The following is a 25,009-nucleotide window of genomic DNA, read 5'->3' as shown; positions in this document are numbered from 1 at the left end:
TCCTTAGTCTACAATAAGAGAAACGATACTATCGTTATCATTTAAGCGTCATAACTATTATGTATCGACCACAACCTATTTTACGATGAAACGGACAACACCTCCCCTATATATATGACTTCACATCATTCAAAACAATCACCAAACAACCCAAACACCATCAATAATAAACATATTGAGCCTCCCAAAATAGTCCACGCACAGCCTAATCACTTCATATATACGACGACCACCGTAGTCGTGTCAAACGACCCGGAAATGTTACGAATAACTATCATCCCACAACCCTACATATATATGGTGTTTCTCCACACCCTTCCTCCTCCAAAATTCCACAAAACAGTAGTAAAATACGCAGCCCAACAACAACGCAAAACAGTCCACAAAATAATAACATTACTACCAAGCCTTTCGATATATATTTCACAAGTTCTAGCTTCAATGGCTTAGGCGTAACTTGGATAATCTTAAATACTTATAGAGTAAGAGGTTACTTACCTTTATACAGAAAGAAAAACTCCAATTTGACTTTAAATTTCCATGAAATATCCCTCCAATGCTGCCACAATAACAAAAAAGCGAAACTATCGATCAATTAGTGTTTTTTGGCACTAGAATCACTTTAGAAGGCTTGAAATCACCTAGGATTGATATTAAGAATATGAGGGAGTATTTACAGAACATAAACCCTTTAAAACAATCTCCTACATGAGCAGGAACGACACAAAAATGAGCAACAACAAGAAGAACAAGCGACTTACTAGCGCCACGGAATTCCCGACACTTGATTTGTGTTGTTTGCCCTTTTTTGGGTCTTGAATCTTGAGAGAACCTTGAGAGGATATTCCTATGGTTCTAAGGTCTGAAAATAGTGAGAATAAATGACTTAAAACGGGTTGGAGGCATCCTATATAACTCCAAATATCTTAAACCGCCTTAGTGAGCCCCATAGAGAGGTGCTTGGTGCAGTCTCGCAAAAATGCGAATATCTCTCTACTACGAGATCGTATCGATGAATGGTTTAATGCGTTGGAAAATAGACTCATAGATATTTAATTTTGTTGGTATATCACCCCGTAATTCCTTGTAAATTAGGATTAAAGATTAGAAACATTCGACCTAATGTTTAAGTAAAATTATGAACCTAAGTTGCGACAACTTTTGTCGACTTTTGTTTCATAACTCATTTGACTTCAAGACTTATGATACGGATATTATATGATTAAAATACCTTAATACATGACCTCTTGAGTGTATTAAGCACCGCTAGATTTACCTAAAAATACGAGTTACAACATCCTTGATTCATTTAACTTCTAATACTTGTTAATCACCCTTATACACTCTTGTATCACTTAAGACCAATAGGATTGACTTCTTATCATCTCAAAGATAATTACTTCTTGGATTTATGTTAACTAATATATGGCATGAACTAACACATGTGGATATGGGTTGTAACACCCTCCCCCCCCTTAGGAACATTCGTCCTCGAATGTAAGGGTTCATGGGGAGTTTAAATCATCGTGGATTCCAATGGAAATTTCCGATCAATTTTCCCCTATAAAATGGTCACTAGCAAAACTTGCAAGCAATTAAGCCCAACATATGGCTTCACAAGGCTACACAAAGCATTATGCATATTTACATTATCTACATATCACCATTTTGTATTAAGGAGGAGTATTCTCAAATTATTGCTTACCTCATAGAGCCGTTTCACCTTCCAATGTATCCTGTCTTCCACCAGCATCCTTGTTATCTTCATTCTGGAATAGGTAAGGGTATTTAGACTTCATCTCCTCTTCTGCTTCCCATGTCATTTCTTCCATATTTTTGTTCCTCCACAATACTTTGACGGAAGCTACATCTTTTGTTCTCAACTTGCGGACTTGTCAATCTAATATCGCCACTGGCACTTCTTCATATGATAGGTCCTCTGTAACTTGTACATCTTTGATAGGGATGACTCGAGAAGGGTCTCCAATACATTTCCTCAACATAGATACATGGAATACCGGGTGGACAAATTCCAATTCGGATGGCAATTCTAACTCATAAGCAACCTGTCCAATCCGTCGAAGAATTTTATACAGGCCCGATATACCTTGGACTCAGCTTACCTTTCTTCCCAAAACGCATAATACCCTTCATTGGTGAGATCCTCAGGAAAACCCAATCACCAACCTCAAACTCTAGATCACGACGTCGGACATCAGAATAAGATTTTTGCCTGCTTTGTGCCGTCCTCAATCGCTCCTGTATCACTTTCACCTTCTCAATAGCTTGGTGAATCAAATCTGGCCCATATAATTCTGTTTCACCGACTTCGAACCATCCAACTGGTGATCTACATCTCCTCCCGTATAGTGCCTCGTATGGGGCCATTTTAATACTGGAATGGTAGCTATTGTTATAGGCGAATTCTATGAGTGGAAGATGATCATCCCAATTCCCCTTAAAATCTAGAACACATGCTCGTAGCATATCTTCCAGTGTCTGAATGGTACGTTCAGCCTGTCCGTCAGTCTGCGGATGAAATGCAGTGCTGAGATTTACTTGTGTGCCTAAACCCTTCTGGAAAGACCTCCAAAAGTTAGCCGTAAATTGAGCTCCTCGGTCTGATATAATAGATACGGGCACACCATGAAGCCTAACAATCTCCTTGATATACAACTTCGCATAATCTTCAGCCGTGTAAGTTGTCTTCACTGGCAGAAAATGGGCACATTTTGTAAGTCGATCAATTATCACCCAGATGGAGTCAAACTTATGATAAGAGCGAGGTAATCCAATAATGAAGTCCATATTAATCACCTCCCACTTCCAGGTCGGAATCTCTATATTTTGAAGCAATCCACCGGGTTTCTGATGTTCTATCTTTACTTGTTGACAATTGGGACACTGGGCTACAAATTCTGCAATAGACTTCTTCATATTATCCCACCAATACTGCTCCTTGACATCATGATACATCTTTGTCGAGCCGGGATGGATGGAATATCGGGATTGATGAATCTCATTCATAATCTTCTCTCGCAACCCTGCCACATTAGGCACACACAATCGGCTCTGGTATCTCAGTGCCCCATCTTTTGTCTTGATGCATAAGCAATCACCTTCCCACGCTGCATCAATACGCACCCCAAACCTATACCTGAGGCATCACAATATACCACATAACCTTCTGTTCCTTCAGGAAGAGTGAGCACTGGTGCGGATGTCAATCGATTCTTCAGCTCCTGAAAACTACGTTCACAAGTGTCAGACCACTGGAACTTGGTAGCTTTCTGTGTTAACTTAGTCAATGGTGATGATATAGAGGAAAACCCTTCCACAAACCGCCTATAATATCCTGCTAGCCCTAGGAAGCTGCGGACTTCTGATGGTGTTGTAGGTCTCGGCCAATTCTTTACTGCATCGATCTTCTGAGTGTCGACACTAATACCCTCATCAGATATCACATGGCCAAGGAATGCTACTGAGTTCAGCCAGAATTCACATTTGGAGAGCTTAGCATATAACTTACGATCCTGAAGCGTCTGTAATACTATCCGCAAGTGGCCCGCATGTTCCGCCTCCGAACGAGAATACACTAGAATGTCATCAATGAATACAATCACGAACACATCAAGATAGGGCCTGAATATAGTATTCATGAGATCCATAAAAGCTGCTGGGGCATTTGTTAGCCCGAACGACATCACCAAGAACTCAAAGTGCCCATATCTTGTCCGGAAGGCCGTCTTTGGAATATCCTTCTCCTTAACCCTCACCTGATGATACCCTGAACGTAAATCAATCTTGGAGAAATACTTGGCACCCTGGAGTTGGTCAAACAGGTCATCAATTCTTGGAAGTGGATACTTGTTCTTTATAGTAAACTTATTCAACTGTCGATAGTCGATACACATCCGTAACGACCCGTCTTTCTTCCGCACGAATAAGACTGTCGCACCCCAACGTGAAGTGCTAGGCTTAATGAAGCCCTTATCCAGCAAATCCTTCAACTGCACCTTCAACTCTCGCAACTCTACCGGGGACATTCTGTATGGAGGGATAGAGATCGGTTGAGTGTCAGGCAACACATCAATGCTAAACTCAATCTCCCTTTCAGGAGGAAGGCCTGGGAGTTCATCTAGGAAAACATCTGGAAATTTGTTGACCACGGGGATTGATTGTAGAGTAGGTGGCTTCGCCTCCGCATCCCTAACGTGAACGAGATGATAAATGTAACCTTTTTGAGATCATTTTCCTTGCCTTAAGATAGGAAATAAACCTACCTTTCGGTGTAGCAATGTTCCCTTTCCATTCAATGACGGGTTCACCCGGAAATTGGAACCTAACCATCTTCGTACGACAGTCAACATTTGCATAGCATGAGGCCAACCAGTCCATTCCCATTATCACATCAAAATCAACCATTTCTAACTCAAATAAATTTGCCGAGGTTTGACGACTACAAATCATCACAGTGCAACCTCTATATACCCTTCTAGCAATCACAGAATCTCCTATCGGAGTAGATACCGCAAGGGGTTTACTTATCAATTCAGGTTCAATGCCAAACTTATTAGCCACAAAGGGTGTAACATATGATAATGTAGATCCCGGATCAATCAGCGCATATACATCATAAGAAAACACAGATATAATACCTGTAACAACATCTGGAGACGACTCGAGATCCTGTCGACCTACTAGAGCATAGGTTCGATTTTGAGCACCACTCGAACTCGGCACTGCACCTCTACCCCTACCACGACCTGTCGACTGCTGAAAACCCCGTGCTGGAGGTCGAACTGATGAGGAAGAACCAGACACAGATCCAGTCGGCTGAGCCATACCATCACCTCCTCTATTAGGACAATCCCGCATCATATGGCCAGGCTGCCCGCACGAATAGCATGCATCAGAACCTCGACGACACAGTCCAAAGTGGGCCTTGCCGCACTGATCACAATGTGGTGTTGGGGGTCTCATCTGACTAGTATCCCTGTGATGTTGCGAGCCAGATGCCCGCGAACTCTGACCTGGACCAGAATAGGATCGATCATATCGAGGCCTCTGAAACTGTGGAGGAGCACTAGCTACAGGTGGCGCCGAACTCCTCGAAAACTGTGGCCTGATGCGGCCTCTGAAGTCATCAGAATACCCTGCAAATCTCGCCCTCTTATGCTGGCCCCTATCCTGCTCCCTAACTGCCCTCTGCTGGCGCTTACGATCCTCTAGGGTCTGGGCATAAGCTTGAATACGGGAAATATCCATGCCCTCCACCAAGGAGGCTGTCGTACACTCATTTATCAGATGTGGTCCCAACCCATTCACGAACATATGCACCCTATCACTCATCTCGGCCACCATATGGGGAGCATACCTTGCCAAAGAATCAAACTGCATACTGTACTCTCGCACACTCATATTACCTTGTCTAAGGTTCAAGAACTTATCAGCTCTAGCTCGTCGTATCTCAACTGGCAAGTAGTGACGAAGAAAGGCCTCAGAAAATTCCTTCCACACAGCTGGAGGAGGGTTCGGACCCCTGGATCTCTCCCAACTATCATACCAGAGAACCGCTAAATCCCGTAGCCGATAAGAAGCCAACTCTACTGCCTCTGTATCACTAACATGCATAACCCGAAGTGTACGATGAACCTGGTCAATAAAAGTCTGTGGGTCCTCCTTGGGGTCTGATCCGGTAAACACTGGAGGGTCTAAATTAATAAAATCACGAACTCTTGTACTAACTGGTTTCTCAGCAGCACCTGTATTCTGCCTCTGAGCCTGAGCAGCTACCAAGCTAGTCAATAACTGCAAAGCACTCCGCATATCCTGGTCTGGAGTGCCAGACGGAGGAACTGGAGGCGCTGGGTGCCTTCTAATATCCTCTGGAGGAGATGGAGTAGATGAGGTATGAGAGGGCATCTCACTCTGAGCCTCACTTTGCCCTGCTCTGGCTTGGAGCACCTGACTGGTACCCTCTCCCGCTGTTGTATTAAGCCGTCTACTAATCGTTTGCTTCCTAGTTGAAGGCATCACTAAAAGAAAACAAGGTGAATATTAGAGACGAACACTTACGACTCAACTCTACGCACGATCTAGATTCAGGAAGAAGGTAACAACCCTAGATGTCATATAGCCTCCTGATTATAAATGTGGCACGCTACACATCCATAATCAGGACTCTACTAGACACGGCTTATAGACAACCACTAGGACAACCTTGCTCTGATACCAAGTTTGTCACGACCCAAACTGGAGGACCATGACTAGCACCCGACCATACTTGCCAAGCACCAACGTACATTTCATCTAACCTTCTTTATTATCTTTTAGGGCTGATGAGATCAATATAAATGGTAGACCTGGATCATGGACAACCAGCAATAAAATATGACGGCATGAACATACATAGCAGGGGATGACCAGACAATCAAGAAACTACATATAAGGTATGAGCTACCATGCTACCATGAAAGACTATACAACAAAAACCAGCCGACAAGGCATACCAAACTATACATGAGTCGACACTTGTCTATGAGCCTCTAAATGAACATAAGTGCTGCAACATAGCCGGAACAGGGCCCCGACATACCCATAATGTCTATAACAGAAATGCATACCAAGACCACGGCAAGTCCGGAGAAGGGATCTCGCCAATCACCGCTGAACTGGACAGCCTACTGTGGTGGGGGAGCTGCACCTGCCTGTCTATCAAGACCCGCAGCACGACATGCAGCGTCCACAAATAAAAGGACATCAGTACGAATAAAGTACTGAGTATGTAAGGCAGGGAACCATAAATACGATCAGTAATGTAAGCAAGGATAGAGAATATACAACTTGTAACATCTTAGTACCTCTGAGGGCTACTGACATGAAATGCATGACACATATGTATAAATACATAAACCTTTAAAACATTTGCCTCTGTGGGCATCATCATCATCATACCGTACCCGGCCATAATAGGCTCGGTAAAAAGTACCCGGCCATCATAAGGCTCGGTAGAATCATACCCGGCTACATGGAGCTCGGTAAAACCCAACTGATCAGTGGTTGCACAATAGGTGCCGTACCCGGCCAACTATAGCGTGGCTCGATAGAGTAAAGTAGATACACATATATAATGCATGCTCGGCTCATGGAATCACATTCTAAACCTTTCGGAGTGACGTAAGGTCGGTATCCTCTGTACACATTATTAGGACTAACTCTTCACTATGAACCTTATAAGAATCAGAAAGTATCAACAACATTGATAACATAAGAATAAGAGAAGCAACATTAACATCAATCATTCTATAAGAGGGAAAACAATGTAAGTACTGCTAGCTTCTAAGAGTAGAGTATCTTGCAAGCTCGTTCATTACATTATGTACAATCGGAGTCGTGCAAAAGAAGGAAAAGGATAGCCTCACATACCTTGTATATACTGCCCCAATCTCAAGCTATGCAATTGTCAAAACTCCTTAGTCTACAATAAGAGAAACGATACTATCGTTATCATTTAAGCGTCATAACTATTATGTATCGACCACAACCTATTTTACGATGAAACGGACAGCACCTCCCCTATATATATGACTTCACACCATTCAAAACAATCACCAAACAGCCCAAACAACATCAATAATAAACATATTGAGCCTCCCAAAATAGTCCACGCACAGCCTAATCACTCCATACATACGACGACCACCGTAGTCGTGTCAAACGACCCAGAAATGTTACGAATAACTATCATCCCACAACCCTACATATATATGGTGTTTCTCCACACCCTTCCTCCTCCAAAACTCCACAAAACAGTAGTAAAATACGCAGCCCAACAGCAACGCAAAACAGTCCACAAAACAATAACATTACTACCAAGCCTTTCGATATATATTTCACAAGTTCTAGCTTCAATGGCTTAGCCGCAACTTGGATAATCTTAAATACATATAGAGTAAGAGGTTACTTACCTTTATACAGAAAGAACAACTCCAATTTGACCTTAAATTTCCATGAAATATCCCTCCAATGCTGCCACAACAACAAAAAAGCGAAACTAGCGATCAATTAGTGTTTTTCGGCACTAGAATCACTTTAGAAGGCTTGAAATCACCTAGGATTGATATTAAGAACATGAGGGAGTATTTACAGAACATAAACCCTTTAAAACAACCTCCCACACGAGCTGGAATGACACAAAAATGAGCAACAACAAGAAGAACAAGAGACTTACTAGCGCCACGGAATTCCCGACACTTGATTTGTGTTGTTTGCCCTTTTTTGGGTCTTGAATCTTGAGAGAACCTTGAGAGGATGTTCCTAGGGTTCTAAGGTCTGAAAATAGTGAGAATAAATGACTTAAAACGGGTTGGAGGCATCCTATATAGGTCCAAATATCTTAAACCGCCTTAGTGGGCCCCATAGAGAGGTGCTTGGCGCAGTCTCGCGAAAAATGCGAATATCTCTCTACTACGAGATCATATCGATGAACGGTTTAATGCATTGGAAACTAGACTCATAGATATTTAATTTGGTTTGTAGATCACCCCGTAATTCCTTGTAAATTAGGAGAAAAGATTAGAAACATTTGACCTAATGTTTAAGTAAAATTATGAACCTAAGTTGCGACAACTTTTGTCGACTTTTGTTTCATAACTCGTTTGACTTCAAGACTTATGATACGGATATTATATGATTAAAATACCTTAATACATGACCTCTTGAGTGTATTAAGCACCGCTAGATTTACCTAAAAATACGAGTTACAACATCCTTCATTCATTTAACTTCTAATACTTGTTAATCACCCTTATACACTCTTTTATCACTTAAGACCAATAGGATTGACTTCTTGTCATCTCAAAGATAATTCCTTATTGGATTGATGTTAACTAATATATGGCATGAACTAACACATGTGGATATGGGTTGTAACCGTTTCTTTCATCATTCTAGTAATAATGTTTGAATATTGCCCAAATGAATTTGTGTTATTTTTATAATTTTATTAAATACAACTTTGGATGTTTCTTTATTTTGCTTAGTACATGTTAACAAATTAGTTATTTGCGGTAAAATCTAAGTCTTTCTCTTTTATTTGTAGAAGTTTTATTTGAGGTGATTTACCCCCTTTTATTATTGTTATTTGAATATTGTTTGGATAAAATCATGTGACAATATGTTTACCCAGTGTTTTGGCATTCTCTACTGGGAAACGTTCAAACTTGAATAAGTCGTAGCAGTTTCTTAAAAGCATTGAGCTAGTAGTATGGTCTAATATTCATTCATTTCTAAATTAATACTAGAACTATTGAAGTAGGTAACTTTCTTTCACAAGCAATGGTTGGTTTATTATGCTTAAAGCTCTCGCAGTGCCTTTATTTGAAACTTTGTGATGGGATTTGCTTCCAATCATATATATGAGACTAAAATGGAAAACAACTCTTCAACTTTTAAAAGACGTGTTAACTTTAAAAGCCTAATTTTGTTTGATGATAGCTGCCTAGAATTTTCCAAATAGGATCATGCCAATTTTCTTTTAGTTTAGTCAGGCAATCACACCATTGTTAGGTTAGTTTATTAATTGTTTATTTGATTTGTAACTATCCTAAATTAACTTAAAATAAATAATTGATGAACTTCGTAGTTGTTTTTAGGCGCGTTATTTAATAATCTACTTTCCTAAACTCGGGTGCACATTTATGTGACCCAAGTCCAAATCTCAATGTTAGATAAAATGTGTTATGGGCTACAGGTGCATTTATATGACGTGGCCCGAAACTTATTTTAAATAACGTTGCAAGCTTTCTTAAAAAATAATTAAATAAAAGCGGTCAAAAGTTAAAATTGCACATAGGATCAAAAATGCATTAAAATCAGATAATAGGCCAAATTATAACAGTTGAGCGACCGTGCTAGAACCACGGAACTCGGGAATGCCTAACACCTTCTCCCGGGTTAACAGAATTCCTTACTCGAATTTCTGGTGCGCGGACTGTTAAACAGAGTCATTCTTTTCCTCGATTCGAGATTTCAAACAAGTGACTTGGGACACCATAAATCTCCCATGTGGCGACTCTGAATCTCTTAATAAATGAATTCTGTTTCAATTGTCACTTCAAGTTGGAAATAACTCCTATTATACCCTTTAAGGGGTGTGGTAAAAAAGGAGGTGTGACAGCTCTGGCGACTCTGCTGGGGACAAGAACCCAGAACTTCGGTTCAGGGATCAAGAATTCGATCTTGGAATAATTGTTGTATTTGGCTTTGTTTATTATCTGATTTTAATTACATACTTGGGACTAATGTGCAAATGTTGCTTTTTATCGCTTTTATATTATTTGAATTGTATATATAAAACTGTTGCGCAACCCCTCTCTTCTCACCTCCGGGGATGTGCTCGCTGGTCGAGACTCCCTATTCTGCTAGTGTCATACCTTAAAGTAAGAAAGAGGCCAGACAAGTTACTAAGCCGGATGACCTTTTGGTTCCCAGTACGTAGCCCCCTCCTCGACTCAAGTTGTTCGCTTAGGTACACAGTCTAGAACATATACCCAGGTTTTGAACCTAGAATAACTCAGCCTCATGTCAGATCTCTAGTAGGAACGCTTATCTGCATCATGTGCATTTTGACTTAGGGGACTCAACACAGGGGTTGGGTCCGCCTAGGACAGGTGTACCCGTAATAATGGACCATCCTGATGCATCCTACTTGTGCATTTATTTGTTTTGGATTTGCATGTTGACCGATTTTTTAAAAGGAAAGAAATAGCAGTGTGAGGGTGAAGAGAGCTAATCGCTTGTTTTGGAAAAAACCAATGTCCAAATATCGTCGAAACTCTGCCGAATTTTTGAGAAAAATGAAAAAGAAGAAAAGGGGAAAGAAAATTTGTTTTCAAAAATAGCTTGTTCTATTTGCCAATAAAAAAAGGAAGAAAAAGAGAGTGTTGTTTTCAAAAGATAATTTATTTATTTGCCCGTGAAAAAAAAAAGAAAAAGAGTCTGTTTTCAAAAAAATCTGGTTTTGTTTTCTCTACCCGAACTACGTTAGTTTGATTCTCACCAGATGTGAGATACGTAGGCAACCCCCATCGGGTCCAACGTCCCTTTTGCAAAAATAGCCCAAAAACAACAAAAAATTTTAATGTTGTCCTAAATAAGTTAGGTGATGTCGTTTTTGTCAAAAATAGCCGAATGTTCCCGAAAGGGACGTCGGAAGGCTGATTTTGCATAAACATCCATCTTTGGTCTTTTCCCAATTTTTTGCCCAGTTAGCGGGCGCAACCTTAAAATCTTCCTCCGGAGGTGCTGAAAGGCCGTATCTGCAAAGTTGGGCTTTCAGTTTTATAATTAAAAATATGAAAAAAGGGGTCAATTTTTTATTTTGGAGTCACATAGAATAAAATCATGACTGTTTCACTTAATCACCTTAATAAATGTGCAGGATGAGCACAATCCAAAATGAACCTTTCTCATTCATAAGCAAAATCCCTTTGGAGTTGCGGCTGTGGTGGAATGATTTAGGTGGAGAAGGGCAAGACGAGTTTAAGAAATATTTGGGAGGCCTTCCCGGACTGTTGGAGATTATACCCAGGGGAGACATCATAAGGGCATTGGTCACATGCTGGGACCCGGCGCACAATGTGTTCAATTTTTCAGATTTTGAACTCACCCCGACCTTAGAAGAAATAGCCGGGTACATTAGGAATGCTGAGCTTCCTTTAAGACACAAGTATTTGGTTGCCCCAAGAACCATAGCTGTGCACAAATTCTTAGACTCACTAAAGATAAGTAGAGGGGTGCATAACCCGGACTTGGCGGCTGGTTTTTGTACTTTGTCGTTCATATACAGCAGATATGGTCGTATAGGAGGGTTCAACAAGTCAGAGAATAAAATCTGTAGCAAAGGAAATCGCCTTAAATGGGAAGAGCATAAACGTTTCACTTTTATGGTGGCATTCCTAGGGCTCCTAGTGTTCCCGAGGAAAGACGGGAATATCGACATAAAAATAGCAGGGGTTGTCAGCACTTTGCTCACCTAGGCCAAGAGCATACTCGCGCCTATGATAGTAGCTGAGATCTTTTTTGCTCTCACAGTCTGTAGAGCCGGGGGAGACTTCTTTGAGGGGTGCAATCTGTTGTTGCAAATGTGGATGATCGAATACCTGTGCCACCGTCCCCAGTTCATGAGCTATGGGTCAATAGAGAAAACTTGTATAGAGGAATTTTATGCAAGGATTGAAGGGATCAGCTTGCCTAAAGGGGTCACAGGATGGATATCTTACTTTCGGTCCCTCACTGCCAGCCAAGTAGAGTGGATGCTGGGATGGTTGCCTGTGGACGAGATCATATACATGCCAGCAACGGGGCCTCACTTCCTTCTGATGGGTCTTAAGAGCATCCAGCCTTATGCCTCGTATCGGGTTTTGAGACAGCTCGGGAGGTGCTAGATAGTGCCAAAAGATGAAGATCTCACTGTCAGGGTAGTTGAGATTGGACCGGATGGCCAGTTCCCTGAAGCAATAGTCTGCCAGATCTGGAGTGATTGTCAATACCTGGCAGCAAATACTTGTGTACAGGATCAATCTAAAGGAGAAGTTTCACCTGGGTATCGTGCTTGGTATAGAAAATAAATTGCATTCAGGAGGCCTTCCAAAAGACCCCACCTCCAGGATTTTATCAAATCGTCACAGGAACAGTGGGATTGGTTGGCTAAAGAACATGAGTACAGGGCTACAATAGGCAAACTGGAAAAGGCCATGGAACTTCAATTTGAAAAGGATTTTCAAGCCACTGCAGATGAGGGGAAAAGAAGAAGATAATACAAGAAAATGAGGCCCTTAAGGCTCAGATTCGAAAAATGAAAATAGCTGTCAGAAAACCAGAAAGGAGTCGGGCTGACCAAAAATTCATAAACGAACTGAAAGGGAAAGCCCGCGAATACCAAGAGGACTTGGAGAGATCTGAAGCTAGCTTGGCAAGGATCCGGGCTAGATGGACAAAGGGTGCAAAAAAGTGGGCATTTCATATGCAACAGATGAAGAGGGACTATGAGGGGACCGTCACCATCCTGAGAGGACAAATAGTCACTCTCGAAGACAAGGTAGTCAGACAAGCTAGAGATTTCAGAGCGGATAGGAAACACTGTTATGACCTGATGGCGCGGATGGAGGAACAAATGCACAAGTTTCAAGATCAACTCCTTCATAACTCTCAAGTGTTGGGAATGCGGAATCAACAGATAGGACGGTTGCTGCAGGAAAAGAGCAGGATTAGAGAAAGGGTCAGAAACATCGCACATTACATTACTGCAAAATGCCGAGTGTGTGAGGACATGACCCGTACCAACTTTTTTTTGCGGCAGTAATGACGTTCGTCAAACAAATAATGAACGATTTGGAGAGGCTTCAAAGGGATCTTGCACAAAGGCCCACGACAAGGTCGAATGATGCCTCGTGGGCCCTAGGAAAGTTTGGGTCGTTAATGTATTCCTGATTTTTGTTTTGAGTCTGTATTTGCTTTTAAAGTTTGCAAGTTTGTCAGTTGGTACTTTTAAGTTTGCTTGTCATTTTTTCAAAGTCAGTAAACTTTTTCTAAGTCTGTAATCAAAGCAGTTTGTTTTTATGAAAAGTGTATTGCTACTTATTTTTTTGCCAGAACTATGCACGGTCTGATTCATGCGGGGACATGATACGTAGGCAATCTCTATAGGATTCGACCATCACTAAAAAAGAAAAGGGGGAAATAAAAAATAAATAAAGAAGGATAGAATAAAGGAAGCTTAAAAGAAGGGGCACAATTATGAGAGGTCGGAATGACGCACGCAACTGAAGCAAATGCATGATAGAAAATGGTTAATTGCCTAGGTGCATTGCATCCCAACGTGTGATTGCATATGTGTTAAACTCTAAAAACTAACAAGTTTGTTGTTTTTCAGAGAATTCAAGCAGTTAGTTTATCTAGAGGATACTGGCACATTATCATTACCAAACCATATCAAAAGGACCAATACCAGAAATCATGTCTATCCCGGATGTCGACACAAGTGTTGAGGTAGAGGAGTTGGGCGTCAGTAAAATGAAAGAGGAGATGCTCAAACTTAAGCAATAGATGGCCGAAATGTACCAGGCCTGGTCCAAAGGGAAATCACCACCGTCTTACCCGGCTAACCCGGCTAACCCGGCCTGTACCCCACCATTAGCTCAGTCTCAGGATCATCCCACCACCGATCCAGGTTTCCCATCTACCAACATTATCACGGCACTACTTCCCACATACCACAAGCTCCACTGTCAAAACCAATTCCTTACCCTCCTCCGCTAATCACCCTTGTCTTTGTGGCATCCCCACCCGCTGCATTCCATAAATTATCCAGCGAGCCCATGTTCCAGGCTCAAGAGAACAAATACTACCCATCGGAGCCTACCTTCAAAGCTCCCGAAGCCTACCCATATGATCCACATTCTGACCTACCGGGTGGAGCAGAAAAACCGGCCAGAAATCCTGAACATGAAGAGATGTTCAGAAAAATGAAAAGCATAGAATAATCCTTCAGGGATATGAGAGGGCTAGGAGGTCAGGTAAGTGTAGCTTACAAAGATCTGTGTTTGTTCCCAAATGTACAACTACCGGCAGGGTTCAAAATGCCCAAATTCGACTTGTACAACGGACACGGTGATCCGGTGGCTCATTTGAGGGGCTTCTGCAGTAAAATGAAAGGGGCAGGAGGAAGGGATGAATTGTTAATGGCATATTTCAGTCAGAGCTTGAGCGGCTCAGCAGTAGAATGGTACACCCGTCAAGACCACATAAGGTGGTATACTTGGGATAATCTAGCCCAAGCATTTGCATGCCATTTTCAGTATAATCTGGAAATTGTCCCAGATCGTCTGTCATTGACGAAAATAGAGAAGAAACTAGGGGAGAGTTTCAGGGAATACGGTTTCCGCTGGAGACAACAAGCTGCGAGGTTTGACCCTCCGATGAAAGAAGGAGAAATGGTTGACTACTTCTTACAGGCCTTAGAGCCCACATATTTCGGTCATTTGGTATCAGTAGTGGGGAAGTCCTTTAACGATGTAGTAAAAATGGGAAACATGGTGAAGGAGGGACTCAAGTCCAATAAAATCATGAGATATTCGGCGATCAAGGAAACCACCCAGGCCATCCAAAATGGCACTGGGGGTATATTGGGGAGAAAGAAGAAAGAAGACGTGGCAACCATTGAGTCAAGAGCTTGGCCCCGGGGCCCATCACCTTACTATAACCAGCCTCCACCCCAGCCTCCACCCCACCCTCAAACATACCCCCACACTCCATATAGCCTAACACTACTACCCACATCCCGAACCTCATTTTTCCGTTCACCACGTCCAAGCATACAGCCAACCTCCGGCCCACACCCAATGGCGTGCTCCCGCTCCACAAAATAGAAACCATCCCGGTCAAAGTTTCCGACCTAGTCCAGCATTCAAGGGTAACAGGGCACAAAAGAAGAAAACATTCACTCCATTGGGGGAGTCATATGCCAGTCTGTTCCACATGCTCAGACAACTGAACATGTTAAGGCCAATACCATCTAAACTGCCAAATCCACCTCCAAAAAACCTTGATTACTCGGTCAGTTGCGAGTATTGTTCAGGTACCCCGGGGCATGACACCGAGAAATGCTGACACTTGAAGAGTGCAATACAGGAGCTCAGTGACACTAATATAATTGAAGTGCAAGCTCCTGAGGTACCCAACATCAACAGGAATCCAATGTCAACCCACCCAGAGGCAAACATGATTGAAATTGTGCACAAAGGGGGAGAGTCGAAGAAGCCATCACAGACCGTGATGACAATTCGGTCCAGTGAGACAAAGGAAATTGAACAACCAACAAGGGAAGGGTCGGCGCTCGAGTCGATTGAAAAGATTGCTAGACCATCTGTGGCATTAGATAAGGGGTCTCCAAGCAAGATCACAACGAAATCGGAAAGAGTAAGGGTGATTGTGCCGGGAGCAATTAGCAAACCCGTCATAACTGTGGAAGGGGCCCGTGTGGATCAAGTTATCATCAAGCTGGTAACTCAGTTACCGATAATCAGTAGCAAGGCTATTCCGTGGAACTACGGACGAGTGGCAGTGATGTATAAAGGAAGGGAGGTCAAGGAGGAGGTCTGCGAGGCCCAAGGGTTAACTCGGTTGGGATGGTGTTTTGCTCCTGTAGATTTGAGGAAAGCCAAGGATAATTCAGCTTCAGCAAAGAAACCTGTGACCGAAGAGGAAGCGGAAGAGTTCCTAAAAAAGATGAAGATACAGGACTATTCCATTATGGAGCAGCTAAAGAAGACATCGGCGCAGATTTCCTTACTTTCATTATTGATCCACTCGGACGAACATTGTCGAGTATTAATAAAAATCTTGAATGAGGCGCATGTCCTTGACAAAATCACTGTAAATCACTTGGAGAAAATAGCCAACAAAATCTTTGCAGTGAACATGGTCACTTTCTCTGATGATGAATTGCCCGTAGAGGGCACGGAACACAACTGGGCCCTTTACCTTGCGGTGAAATGTGAGAATTCGGTGGTTACACGGGTATTGGTTGATAATGGTTCAAGTGCGAACATTTTTCCTCTCTCCACTTTGACCAAGCTGAAAGTAGAGAACGGGAGGATCCACAAGAACAGTATCTATGTGCGATGATTCGACGGCGGGGGCAAAGACTTAGTCGGGGACATAGTGCTGGAATTGACAATAGGACCACTGGAGTTCACAATGGAATTCCAAGTGCTGGATATAGCCGTCTCATACAATCTTCTATTGGGTCGACTATGGATCCACGCTTCTAAAGCCGTACCGTCAACTCTTCACCAGATGATCAAGTTCGAATGGGACAAGCAGGAGATAGTGGTGCATGGGGAAGACAATTTGTGCGCACACAACAACACCATCGTGCCATTTATAGAAATGGAAGATGACAAGGGGCCATGGGTATATCAAGTTTCAGACGCAATGACAATCGAGAAAGTGCAAGAGGGGAAGTGTATCCCTAACCTGAAGATAACAGCTGCATCGGTCATGATAGCGTACGAAATGCTGAAGAATGGGTTCGTACCAGGAAAGGGTTTAGGATCTGCTTTGCAAGGCATCATACAACCAGTGTCCCTCCCTGAAAATGTGGGAACTTTTGGTCTAGGATTCCAACCCACAGCCGCAGATATAAGAAGGGCCAAAAGCTAAAACAGAGAGCATGGGTCCTCCTAAAGCCGGTCCCACGTCTCTCCAGGTCATTTGTCAAGGCGGGTAGCAGAAAACAACCAACGACAATCATTCCCAATGCTAAGGTGTCATGCCCCAAAATACGAGGAGCGCGACCGACGCTCAACTGAGTAAACCCGACTGAGCAAGCCTGTTAGGTTTCATTGTACCCAAACAACTTCATGATTAAATAGGAGATGGACTCCTTTAATCAGATTTAGTAAGTATTTCATTAACAACTTCCATTAGCAACTTAAATCATAATTATCAAAATATTACAAGTTTCATAAATCTTTGCCAAACATCAATATTTCTATTTAAATTCCAACACACGACACTACCCACAACCTGTCTACGGAGCCTCTAAACATGACTAAAGAGTAATGTAATATGGAAATGCCGGTAACAAGGCTCCGTCTATACCTCAAATACAACGTACAAGATAAATAGATGAAACAGATCCCCGAAACGAAGTGAGGCTCACCAAGTCAGCTGAAAGGATGATGCGGCACTAGCTGCGACCAACACTGCCTGCTATAGGAACACCTACATCCATTTAAAGATGTAGAGCCCCCGGCAAAAGGGACGTTAGTGCCATCGAATAGCACTAGTATGTATAACCAAACATCATCTAGTTAGAAAGAACTATCATACAAGAATAAAGAAATCATACACACCTTCTCATTAGAAAGAACTATCAAACAAGAGTAAAGAAATCATAAAGGTCAATCAAAAGCTTTAACAATCACCACATCATCAACTAAACGAACCATATAATCTTTCACATGTTTTCCATAACTTAGTTTGGGGCACTTGATATTGTTCATCATCATTCATAATACCACCGCTTTATCGAGAGGAGTCCGGTCACGACCCGATCCACTAGGTTGCCTCATTTGAGACATGTACCTCAATCACAATCTCATTCTCAATTTTCGGATTTCAATATCAGCACAATACCACTATGTGTGCGGCATGGTGTCCGATCACGGCCCGATCGGCTAGGCCGCCTTACCTAGGCGTTGTTCCTTTCTCATTAATCATCTCATTTCAATCTTTATTTCACATATATCAACTCATAGGCACTTGGGGCCACAATTATCACATCATACTTGGCATTAGGCCACATTTTATAACTCAATCTCTTCTTTCCCACATTTCACATCATTTTCAAATATTTCACATCAATATCAATTTCAACAACAAGCCATTCAATTTAAGATGTCAATACACCTGAGAAATTCAAGTTATAAGCATAGAGAGGAATTCTTATGATTCGGCACAATAATCACAATTTAAACTTGACTTGAAATCTAGGCAATTTAGCATATACTTCATATTTTTCAATCTCAATTTATTGTCTAAGCATTTAAATACATAATTCACATTCCTTGCACCTTTTCAAGTTATCAAGAATAGCACATTGATCACATTGGAATGCATCTTTCACAAATATAGGGTCACCACATCAATTCATGTAAAGTATAAATCAAAGCAAGAATCCGAAGTTCAGTCTTACCACATTTACACAAGCATCGATAGAGCTCAATTTCTAAAAGACGGGGTTTTAGCCATATATACCTCGTTTGAGCTTTCCTTAAGTTACTACGACGTTTCGAAAATTCTAGCAATCACAATCTACTTGAGACATAACAAAATTAACACAAATTAGGAAGGTATTCATGGTTTCAGCTCATTTGAGCATTTTATCAAACACTAGTTGAGCATCTTGATTTTAAATTCCTTTTACAAGATTTTCTTCTTTCCCCAACCCAATCTTTACTTATTTATATTCATCAATCTTCCCACAAACCTAATTTGTACATGCATGTATACATAATACTATTACCCCAAGAATCATACCCCAATAACCCACCTCACAATCTCTACAATACCAACACAACCTAGGTTAGGCACCTATGACTTCCAATCCCCATCCCATGAGTTACAATACTTAATCCATACTCATATTTCCATAATAACTCCATATATGTAAGTCTAAGGTGTAGGATTACCTCTTGTAGACCAAATCTTGAAAGACAACTTTGGGGTGTTCTTGAGATTTTGAAGAAATCCTATGAAACCCAATCAAAATCATGTTGTAACTAGTGATTGAGAAGTGAAATCACCATGAAAACACACTTAAAAACTCACCTTAGGTGTGCAATTGGATGCCTTGGTCGAGTTGGGGGTGTAGAGGAAGCCCTAAGCTTGAGAAATGACTCAAATTCTCTTATTTCCGGTCTTTAGGATATTTAAAAACCTTCCACGCGCGCGAGATCGCGCTATGTTCGTGCGCGGGAGGCAGAATACTCAGCATAATGCGCGACTTAGCGCTAATGTTTGTGCTAGTGACACCTGCCCAGTAAAATAGTCATAACTTTCTGTATACACCTCCAAATGGCGAACGGTTTGTTGAGTTGGAAACTAGACTCAAAGGGCTTTAATTTGATAGGTTATGCATCACACAAATATTTATATAACTGGATATATGATCGTTCAAAGTGAGGTCTTGTGCGCACTCATTTACAGATTTCGTCTAATATGAAACTTTTCAAACTTGGCTTAGACTTAGGCCTCTCCTTAGACCCCAATTTACCTTTAATATGAATTATATGTTTATTAACATTTTCAATTGATACCCATTATATCATGAATCCTCATTTGCACACAAAATAAAATAATTAGCCTACCTTGGCACGACGAAATCTCAAATTACTTGGAAAAATTTTCCGGGGCCTTACATAAGGTTATCCCTGATAAGGAGTTGATTAAAAGGTTTGAGCAGTTGTTCGTCGATGTGAATGTGGTAGAGTTCGGTGAAGGATCTAGCAACGCAAAAGTACATTTTGTCAGGCCAGAAGCCAGGCTTAATAATTGGAAGGTCACTCCTCTCCCTACTCGGAAGGAGTCTTGGTAGTTTGCTTTGATTTTCCTTAAGTTTGTATGGATTATTCCAGGGTTGTAATCCAAATTTTATTTTTCAGTCTGTTTTTCAAGTATGCAAACCTTGTTATCCTTCATTATTTTCAATGAAATGCAATTTCTTCCTTTTTTTCATTCATGATAAAGTTTTATTTTCTATTTTCTTCTTTTCTTTTCTATACAGTTCTTTTTATGCTGGTTCCAATGACATGGCATGCATAAGAAATCCTCATCCCAGTCTAAAAAATCAATCCGATTCTGAAATAATAGTTCAAGAGGTAGAATGTGATTACGAGTTAGAATTTGACGAAGATGAGGCTTTTGAGGAGATTAGTAAAGAATTAAGTCATTTTGAGGAAAAACCTAAACCCAATTTGAATGATACAGAAGCCATCAATTTAGGGGACGCGGATAATAGCAGAGAAACTAAAATAAGTGTCCATCTCGAACTAAAGACTCAGGAAGAATTAATCGAAACACTCATTGAATACAAAGATATTTTTGCATGGTCATATGATGACATGCCGAGTTTAAGCACCGATTTAGTGGTTCACAAATTGCCCACTGATCCGACATTCCCTCTTGTCAAGCAAAAATTGAGAAAATTCAAAACTGACATGAGTGTGAAGATTAAGGAAGAAATAACCAAGCAACTAGATGCGAAGGTAATTCGAGTCACTCGATATCCTGAATAGTTGGCCAATGTTATGCCAGTACCGAAGAAAGACGGCAAGATCAGGGTGTGCATTGATTACCGCAATCTGAACAAGGCAAGCCCAAAGGATAACTTCCCATTGCCCAATATCCATATCTTGATTTACAATTGTGCAAAGCGTGTGATTGGATCTTTTGTGGACTGTTATGCTGGATATCATCAGATTCTGATGGATGAGGAAGACGCGGAGAAGATGACATTCATCACACCTTGGGAAACTTATTGTTACCGGGTAATGCCATTTGGTTTGAAGAATACTAGGGCAATATACATGAGAGCAATGACTACTGTGTTCCACGATATGATCCACAAAGAGATTGAGGTGTACGTGGACGATGTGATCATTAAGTCAAAGCAGCAGGCCGACCACGTCGGAGATTTGAGGAAATTCTTTCAGAGGCTTCGCAAGTACAACCTTAAGCTTAACCCTGCCAAGTGTGCATTTGGTGTTCCATCAGGGAAGCTGTTGGGATTCATAGTCAGTCGGTAAGGCATAGAGTTAGATCCATCAAAGCTAAAAGCCATCCAAGAATTGCCACCTCTAAGGAACAAGACTAAGGTAATGAGTCTACTAGGGAGATTGAACTACATCAGCAGGTTTATTGCACAACTCACGACAACTTGTGAGCCCATTTTCAAGTTGCTGAAGAAGGATGTTGCGGTAAAGTGGACTGATGAGTGTCAAGAAGCATTTGACAAGATAAAGGGGTATTTGGCAAGTCCACCTGTGTTGGTTCCACCTGAGCCAAGGAGACCGTTGATTCTTTATTTAATGGTCCTCGAGAATTCATCTGGCTGCGTATTGGGGCAGCATGACATCACCGATAGGAAGGAACAAGCCATCTATTATCTCAGCAAGAAGTTTATGGCTTATGAGGTTAAGTACACTCATCTTGAGAAGACATGTTGCGCCCTAACTTGGGTAGCACAAAAGTTGAAGCATTATCTATCATCATACACTACTTACCTCATCTCACGGTTGGATCCATTGAAGTACATCTTTCAAAAGCCTATGCCTATGGGGAGACTTGCGAAGTGGCAAATTTTACTCACCGAGTTTGACATCGTCTATGTGACGAGGACGGCAATGAAAGCACAAGCATTGGCCGATCACTTGGCCGAGAACCCGATCGATGAAGAATATGAGCCATTGAGGACTTATTTTCCCGATGAAGAAATGATGCATATTGATGAGCTAGAACTGACTGAAAAACCAGGTTGGAAACTTTTCTTTGATGGGGCTGCAAACATGAAAGGAGTTGGAATAGGGGCGGTGCTTATTTCCGAAACAGGACACCACTACCCTGTTACGGCCCAACTTCGTTTCTATTGCACCAACAACATGGTGGAGTACAAGGCATGCATTTTGGGTTTAAGGTTAGCTGTGGATATGGATGTCCAAGAAGTTTTAGTCTTGGGGGACTCGGACCATCTGGTACATCAAATTCCAGGAGAGTGGGAAACACGGGATTTGAAACTCATACCTTATAGACAATGCTTGCATGATCTTTGTCAGCGGTTTCGATCAATGGAGTTCAGACATATCCTAAGGGTTCATAATGAGGTTGCCGATGCTTTGGCCACATTAGCCTCCATGCTACATCATCCGGACAAAGCTTATGTTGATCCGTTACATATTCAAGTCCGCGATCAACATGCGTACTGTAATGTGATAGAGGAAGAAGTTGATGGCGAACCATGGTTTCATGATATCAAGGAATACATCAGAATGTGGATCTATCCGGTACAAGCCACGAGGGATCAGAAGAGAACAATTCAGCGTTTGACGAGTGGATTCTTTCTCAGTAGAGGGGTTTTGTACAAAAGAACACCAGACCTGGGTTTGTTGAGATGCATAGATGCTAGAGAAACCACGACTATCATGTCCGAGGTACATTTAGGAGTTTGTGGACCACACATGAGTGGATATGTTCTAGCAAAGAAAATTCTTCGAGCAAGGTATTATTGGCTCACTATGGAGCGGGACTGTATCAGCTTTGTGAGCAAGTGTCACCAATGCCAAGTACACGGCGATTTGATTCATTGTCCGTCGTCGGAATTGCACACGATGTCGGCACCATGGCCCTTCATTGCTTGGGGCATGGATGTCATTGTACCGATTAAAACGGCAACATCTAACAGGCACAGGTTCATTCTGGTGACCATTGATTATTTCACCAAGTGGGTTGAAGCTAAAACTTTCAAGTCTGTAACCAAGAAAGAAGTGGTCGATTTTGTTTATTACAACATCATCTGTCGATTTGGAATCCCAAAGGTAACCATCATAGATAACGGTGCTAATCTTAACAACAATTTGATGAAGAAAGTATGTCAACAGTTTAAGATTATACACCGCAACTCTACCCCATATCATCCCAAGGCGAATGGAGCAGTCGATGCGGCTAACAAGAACATAAAGAAGATATTGAGAAAGATGGTATAAGGTTCCAGGCAATGGCATGAAAAATTACCATTTGCACTGTTGGGTTATCGCACTACTGTTCGTACTTCAGTGGGTGCGACTCCTTATTTGTTTGTATATGGCACTAAAGACGTAATACCTGCGGAAGTTGAAATCCCATCCTTGCAGATTGTCGTAGAGGCTGAGATTGATGATGATGAATGGGTCAAGACCCGGTTGAAACATTTGAGTTTGATTGATGAGAAAAGATTGGCAGCGTATGTCATGGTCAGTTATATCAACGAATAATGGCAAGAGTGTACAACAAAAAGGTACGTCCTCAAAAGTTTGAAGTGGGCCAACAAGTGTTGAAACGTATCCTTCCAAATCAGGCTGAAGCGAAAGGCAAGTTCGCCCCAAATTGGCAAGGACCGTTCATTGTGACAAGAGTGTTATCCAATGGTGCTTTGTATCTAAGAAATATTGAAGGCAAATGTGTAGACATGGCAATTAACTCTGATGCCGTCAAAAGATACTATGTATGATTTTCTTTGATTTATTGTGATTGTTTGTATTTGGCATTGTTTCGAAGACTGAAATGACGAAGGCAATTTGTTCTGCTATTCAAACACTTTACCATTTGTTTTTTCCCTTTGAGCCTTATTTATTTTATTTCATACCCTTCTTTTAGCATCAACAATGAAAAGAAGGAAAAAGAAAAAATATATAATAATAAGTGAAAAGAAAAATTGTAACAACAAGGAAAATCGGGTGAACTACGTTTGACCTGATTCCTTTTAAGGATACGTAGGCAGCTTCACGGCTCGGTCATAGGGAATAAAAATTGAAAGATCCCCAGGCAAGAAATTGGGGCAGAAGTTGTGTTTGTAATAAGAAGGTTGATTCCAAAAGTTGTAATCCTAACACGTGGAAGTTGGTTTGAACTTTTGATATACTTTTCTTTCCAACCTTATCCAAGAGTCCATATTAATGTCCAAAGAAAGACCTCCCGATCAGTCTTCGAGAGAAGCCGAGTCAAGCAAGTAAAAATGATTCATACTAGGGCGACACTCCGGTTTAAGCAAAGAAATGAAATGAGAGAGTCTTACTAGTGAAAACCCACAAGGGTACTGTAAGGCGACGAAAGATGAGAGAAATGAGAGAGTCTTAGTGGTGAAAACCCTCAAAGGGCACTACAAGGCGATGAAAGCTGAGAGGAGTCCAAAAATGAGAGAGTCTTACTGGTGAAAACCTTCCTAGGCACCATAAGGCGGTAAGGAATAAAAAAGGGGCAAATAAGACGAGATTGACGGCAAAGACCTGTCGAGACATCAAGTCGAACAAAGATAATGATTCAGCAAAGAATTGGGTTGCGAGAATCTTGAGGTGTGGAGCAAGACAATGGGAAATTGATTGAATTGAATAGACTGGATTGATTAATCCAAAATGCACAACATGATCATTGGGATCAGTTATCTCGTTCAGATAAGTCTTTTTCTTTTCTCAAACGATCTTCTAAAAGGAAGATCTTCTCTTTTATTTTTATCTTTTGAAGTCATCGCACTCCTTCTTTTGGCTAAGGTTTTTCAATGGTAGTTTGATTCTAACAAATAAAAAGGAATTTCAAAGATTACTACCAGTTGCCAATATGGTGCAAGGTGAAGTGTGGCTAGGAAAGGCCGAGGATAATATGATGGGACGTAAAAGGCGTCGTTGGAAATCTA

The 25,009-nt window shown here is 41.5% G+C and overlaps 2 protein-coding genes across 2 annotated transcripts; both read left to right on the top strand.

Moving 5' to 3' along the window:
• Nucleotides 1-14,642: 14,642 nt before the first annotated feature.
• LOC138888693 (uncharacterized) lies at nucleotides 14,643-16,689 on the top strand. Its single transcript, XM_070170605.1, has 2 exons — nucleotides 14,643-15,215; nucleotides 15,694-16,689. The coding sequence occupies exons 1-2, from the start codon at nucleotides 14,643-14,645 to the stop codon at nucleotides 16,687-16,689; spliced, it is 1,569 nt and encodes a 522-aa protein (XP_070026706.1).
• Nucleotides 16,690-21,971: 5,282 nt separating this feature from the next.
• Nucleotides 21,972-23,594, top strand: LOC138888692 (uncharacterized). Its single transcript, XM_070170604.1, has 2 exons — nucleotides 21,972-23,321; nucleotides 23,475-23,594. Exons 1-2 carry the CDS (start codon nucleotides 21,972-21,974, stop codon nucleotides 23,592-23,594), a joined length of 1,470 nt encoding a protein of 489 aa, XP_070026705.1.
• Nucleotides 23,595-25,009: the final 1,415 nt, after the last annotated feature.

This window comes from Nicotiana sylvestris, chromosome 3 (genome assembly GCF_000393655.2).
Source record: "Nicotiana sylvestris chromosome 3, ASM39365v2, whole genome shotgun sequence".
NCBI classification, from domain to species: domain Eukaryota; kingdom Viridiplantae; phylum Streptophyta; class Magnoliopsida; order Solanales; family Solanaceae; genus Nicotiana; species Nicotiana sylvestris.
Note: the sequence above shows the minus strand (reverse complement) of the source record. Positions and strands in the feature narration are given on the sequence as shown.

What these genes read in the sequence shown, in the direction of transcription:
- LOC138888693 (XM_070170605.1), top strand. Translation starts at nt 14,643, where the DNA reads ATGCCCAAATTCGACTTGTACAACGGACACGGTGATCCGGTGGCTCAT. An exon ending in GAAAGAAGAAAGAAGACGTG is followed by an intron (nt 15,216 to 15,693) that starts GCAACCATTGAG and finishes AGTGCAATACAG; the next exon opens with GAGCTCAGTGACACTAATAT.
- LOC138888692 (XM_070170604.1), top strand. Translation starts at nt 21,972, where the DNA reads ATGAAAGCACAAGCATTGGCCGATCACTTGGCCGAGAACCCGATCGAT. An exon ending in AGAAGATATTGAGAAAGATG is followed by an intron (nt 23,322 to 23,474) that starts GTATAAGGTTCC and finishes CCATCCTTGCAG; the next exon opens with ATTGTCGTAGAGGCTGAGAT.